Source organism: Anneissia japonica, unplaced genomic scaffold (genome assembly GCF_011630105.1).
Source record: "Anneissia japonica isolate Jap-2015-1 unplaced genomic scaffold, ASM1163010v1 scaffold287719_len1884721_cov185, whole genome shotgun sequence".
Classification (NCBI taxonomy): Eukaryota; Metazoa; Echinodermata; class Crinoidea; order Comatulida; family Comatulidae; genus Anneissia; species Anneissia japonica.
Window position 1 is genome coordinate 1,205,165 of NW_022715822.1, and position 5,883 is coordinate 1,211,047.

The window sequence follows — 5,883 nt, forward strand, 5'->3', positions numbered from 1 at the left end:
GAATGTAGTCCTGTAAATAAATGAATAAAGAAATTGTGTAATAAAATGCCTCTGGCGGGACTCGAACCTGCGACCTCTCGCTGTCAAGGCGAGCGTCATAACCATTAAACCACGGAGGCTTCATGGTTAAACAGATTCAAATACCACCAGATACACTCCATTACACAATAAGTACGGCTAGAAACAAATAATTGCATATGCTGTAATACAAATCAAGATAGCCGTTAACACTGTTCAATAATATACATAAATCATCAAAGAAAGGTAAATACAGTGTTCGAATAAAGGACATAATAATACATCGTGTAGCATAGCTCTCAACGAATGTAGTCCTGTAAATAAACGAATAAAGAAATTGTGTAATATAATGCCTCTGGCGGGACTCGAACCTGCGACCTCTCGCTGTCAAGGCGAGCGTCATAACCATTAGACCACGGAGGCTTCATGGTTAAACAGATTCAAATACCACCAGATACACTGTATTTACCTTTCTTTGATGATTTATATATATATATATAATATATATATATATATATATATACATTTCAATATATATAGTAAAACATATGAATATATATAATGATTATCTCTTGTAAACGCTAATGAGAGAGGAATTCGGGATTGTAAAAATATCCATTTGAGCTTCGTTGGACAATTTGAAACTAATTTGAAAGTAATATAACGAGCAGTCTCTTTATATATGCGGATACATCATTAGTACGCGTGTAACAGATATCAATACGATATGATCTCTTATTAGATATTTTAACGACAAGACATGGTTTTAGAAGAGATAGCCCTACTGTCTATATGATAAATGTTACCGTAAATAGATAAATATTTAAATTGTCTAAAAGTCTGTTACAATAATGGTTTTCGTATTATGCTTGAACAGCCCAGGTATACGGGTGCTAGCCGATTATTTGCAGAAAATGGCTTGCCTAGTTTCAATTAATTTATTAGAAAATCAGTTTTTAATTTCATGAATAAGGTTCAGACAATATAATAATAAGCTAATTCAATGTGTTAGCGAGATGTGCTAAACGAATCGAAACTGTGCAAAGCCTGGAGAAAAATGTTGTTTTAAGTAATTTTAATGTACAGCATGTCATCAGCCGATGTATTTGATACAGAATCCTTTGTTAGTGTTTAATTTCAATCCTAATTGTATTTTCATATTTCTAAAAGTTGAAATGAAAATAAAGCGTTGCACCTTTAACTAATACCAAATATGGCAATATTGCATTATCAGTTTTAATGGAGAGCTGTTAATGGTCCCCATGTCATTTAAACAGAGTTATGTTTACATGACCATCACTTAATGGTTCCTCAATTGCTTAATCCTTTTAAAATCATTATTTGCTAGGTTTACACATACTGTAAAGTGTTCGACCGGTATAGAGAAGTATTGACTAATGTTACAAAAATGTTCGTAATTACACGATCTTCAATACTTAATACACGAATTGAACACTTTTATTGTAACGTTTTAATACATTACTATCAGTGGCGAATTCAATGGTTGGGGGTGGGGGGACTCCGTCTGTGACAGTCCCTTCACCCCCCCCCTCTATTTCGAATTCCTGGATCCACCACTGACTTCCATATTTTAGTGTCAGATGCGAGGGGAGTGGGTAGTGCCATTCAATGACCTATGAGTTTTGAAGATTTAGTATTTTTAATCTCAAATATCAATTTTTGGCTGCTGTCAAGTAGCGAGGAGGGGTTCGCCAGCCCCCGGATGGGCGATCATGTCCTTCACTCAAAAAAGATACTTTAAGATGCTGATTATGAAAACGTGTAAAGTTAATAGCCTCATTATGTATTAGCATAATGATGACGGTCATGTGATGATTAGCCTATATACTCTATGAAGATATCTCCAGTTTGCAGTCAAACTTGAGTACATACAGCTAAATTACTACTACTTGTTAAGTTTCCATCCTAGATAATCTCACTCCAAAAACATTAGCAGATGAGCCATAGCGTCATTGACTAATCTAGTAACTCTAAGAACATGCTTAAGAGAACCTACAACACACTACACATGCGCAACGGGCAGTTAACGATCATTATGTGAAGTTATCTCATGCATAACTGCACATATATAATCATGCATATGTATAGAATTGTTAATATTAATTATTTTATAATGTTGTTTTTACTTTGCTACGCAGCAAATAATATAAATTGTATATTATATATATATATATATAATAATAATAATAATAATATAATATAATAATAATAATAATAATAATAATATAATATAATATATTCCGCAATGTTTTCTTGTGGCTTGGTTGTTACTCTGAGTTTCGCGCCCTATGGCGGTCATCAGACAACTGACAGCCTAAGGTTGTTACTTGATATTATACCCATTTGTTACCTGTTTCTTTCCCTTTCATATTTAAATTTGTTGTGACGGCACTTAGTGATGAGCTCGTTTTTTTTTTTTTTTTATACTGGAAAACGTCAGTTCTGTACGGGAAATGGCTGGATCTCTATCGCGATACAAAATTGATAAGCAAAGGCTAAATATTATTTGGTAATTGAAATACATTATGGTATCTTGGTTGATATTTTGAACATAATATTGATTTTGAAATATTCTCGTAGGCCTATTCAAGTGATATTTTACTACTACATGTTATGAATGTATTATTTCTTGTATTTTCGTTCTTTAAAATAGATCTCAAGCTCGTTCCACACTGGCACGCAAAACACAGACAAAAGACAAAATGCGTCTAATCATCTCATTCTCCATCTTGTGAAAAGAACTGCAATTTGATTCGGTGCATGTTAGCTATCACAGCGGTTGCAGTACGCGCTTAATTTTAAATGGTTCACATTGAACATCGACTGTGTTGACTGGCGTATGTGTAGTAGCGTTGTTGGCCATGGCCTTTGGGTTTTACGCGCCAAAATTGCAGGAGTGTGAACGAAGCTCAAGATTCGGTACGTAATGACGTCACGAGAGTCTTCTGCACGTGTGAAGACTTTGAGTTTTCGTCCTCTAGGTCGAATTATGTACTACAAAGAACACACGGAGGCCGCAGACTGTTTAATTCATCCTAGATTCTCCCTCCTTTAGCACGTGAGTACACACCTACCGGTATTGAATAACGCATACTGTAACGAAACTTACGGTCAACGAATCATCTTCGCTCTGGCTCTATGCATAGAGCCAAGAAACAGATCTATTATTATGTGAGCGATAGACGACGCGACGCCATCATCTTCGAATAAAGCAACTACAGATTATATAAACGGTGTTATGCATTAATAATTTAGACAAAAACATTTTGAGTAATTTAATACTAATATCAAGCCATTCAGCGTTCAACATGCGCGCCACACAACTACTACTGCACACATGTAAAGGGGAAACACCCATTTACTGAGTGTAACCTAAAACTAAATATTGATTTTATAAATGACCTACGGTCTTAGCAGATTGATAATTCATAATAAAATTAAGTGGTTGTAACGTAGAGTACAAAATGATTCTGTATGAACGGTAGGACAAAATCAATGCTGAGTTCATTTGGTCGTTAAACGCACACTGAATCAACAAGCTGAACCAACTTAACTTTACACGCGAACCAAGCGGGGGAAACAAGTCATGCGTATTGGTACGGTTCTGTTTGCGTGCCTATATATAAATCCATTTGAGAGTTCTCGAAGTGGCACCATTGCTTGGGGCCTTCTCGGGGTCTCTGGCAAAGGTTCTTTAAACAGAAGGGTGGGGTGTTTACAGTTCGGCTGAAACATAGAATCCATCCCCTCCAATCTAGAATTGTGGGCCTGGCTCATCATGCATTAACCAATTGCAGGATAGGTAGCTGAGGATGTTTACGCTTACTTTTTTAATATAGACGTACCGACTGCCTTACAAATGTCTTAAATGAAGCGACTCACCTCAAATGCTAAGCAATATTAAGTAATGTTAATTGGGTCTGACCAAAAACTGAGATTTGTCAATCAAGAGCTAAATAGTTAAATTGGAAATAAATATCTTAAAGGAGTTGAATCTCGTAAATACTTAGGTTTTACTATTATCGCCATTTAACAGGGATAAACATATTTTGACTTGTAAGTTCCAAAGTATCAACGGGCATTGGTGCTAATAAAAGTGTTAAAAGCTTTGTTCATAATCTATCGTATTATCACATTTCGAGTACAGTCGGAAAGTTTGGAAAAATTGTGTCGATTTTAGGGAGCCGAAAGTGGGGCCGATTGAGGTAACACTACCCCGGGGGCATGCCGAAAATAATCTCTGAGGCGTTTTGCGATCATTTATTTTTCTTTTTCTTTCTTTCTTTCTTTCTTTCTTTTTCTATTTCTTTTACCTTCTAAAACCCGGAGCCGGGGCCGGCCCGCTCCACCTCTAAATCCGCCCCTGGATTTTTTACTACTAAATTTGGGACGTGTTATTCTGGGTTCCAAACTTAATGAATTAGGAAAGACAGTGCCAAAAAAACTAAGTTGGAGAAACATCGAGGTCAAAGAAACTCTCAATATTTATGCAAAAAGCTCATAATCTACTTATGCCCTCTTACATTCAAAATCACTTTCAATTTAAAAATCATCAAAGTGTTTACAGTCTAAGTCTAAAATTACATATTTGCAACCAAATACCGAGTTTAGAAAACGTGGTATCGTGTTTAGAGGTTCCCGTATCTTCAACTGTCGACCATTTTGACGTTCAATCTTCGTCTTCCATCTAAATGTTTAAGTCAAAATTCTAGTGATTTTATGAAGGATTTTTTTCTTTCAATTTAGATAAACGAAATTATGTAAACCAACCTTCTGTAGCTGTACAGTTTGTGACGAAATGTCATCGTGTGGAAATAAAGTAATGAATGAATGAATGAATGAACTCTTGGAATGGAGACGTCAGCTTTTGATAGAGCTTCTTAAACAGTCACAAACTTTAGCGACCCTCGAGTATGGATTTAATCCGAGAGCGACTGTTTAATTCGTTGCGATATCGATATTGTGCATCCATGGATGTTTAAACTGAATTCTAGAATTTGCTATTACTGTACTCGGAGCAGTTAAAAGGGTCAATGTACTATAAGTGATTGATTTACAGATCTCATCCCCGATCTCAGATATCTTGTATTATACTAATAAGTACGCGCTACATTTTGAACTCTGGATGTTAGGCTATATCGTTGGTACACACATTCACAAATTATCATCATCATCATCATCATCATCATTACTATTATTATCATCATTATGGTTATTATTCAAATTTTCTTAAATATATGAGCCTATATAATTATTATGTCGCTCTGTTATCATTATTTATATTATAGGAACCAAAATCTATGATTCGTGCGACTCTATCTCCCAGGCAACCAAGCAAGCCATGACTTTCATCTTAGATACTACTTTTAAGGAAACATGTCAATGCGCAATCGAAAGTCAGAGTTCAGGTCCACTGCTAGGGGTAGTTGGAGGATCGTCAAGTTCAATATCGGCTCAAATGGCGAGTTTATTCAGAATTGAGAAAATAACGCAAGTATGACTTTTTCATTAATTTTTTGTGTTTTAAATAATCTATGCATTGTTTGAATAGATTTTTTAACAGATATTTCCTATACCTTATCGATGTCATTTAATCATTCGGTTTAGAATCATGTAATTAGGTATACTATGTTTATCATAATTGTTATTATTATTATTAGTAGTAGTAGTAGGTGGTGTAGTAGTAGTAGTAGTAGTAGTAGTAGTAGTAGTAGTAGTAGTAGTAGTAATAAGTAGTAGTATTAGTTGTTGTTTGTTGTTGTTGTTGTTGTAGCAGTAGCAGCACTAACAGCAGTAGTAGGAGTAGAGTAGTAGTTGTGAGTAGGACTTATACAAATATACTCC

General features: G+C 35.2%; 1 protein-coding gene across 1 annotated transcript in view; it reads left to right on the top strand.

Moving 5' to 3' along the window:
- LOC117109431 (metabotropic glutamate receptor-like) overlaps nt 1-5,883 on the top strand; it is a 42,090-nt gene that overhangs the window by 13,816 nt on the left and 22,391 nt on the right. Inside the window, exon 2 of the mRNA XM_033251787.1 lies at nt 5,328-5,533. Coding sequence (XP_033107678.1) covers nt 5,328-5,533 — 206 coding nt within the window. The remainder of the gene's footprint in view (nt 1-5,327; nt 5,534-5,883) is intronic.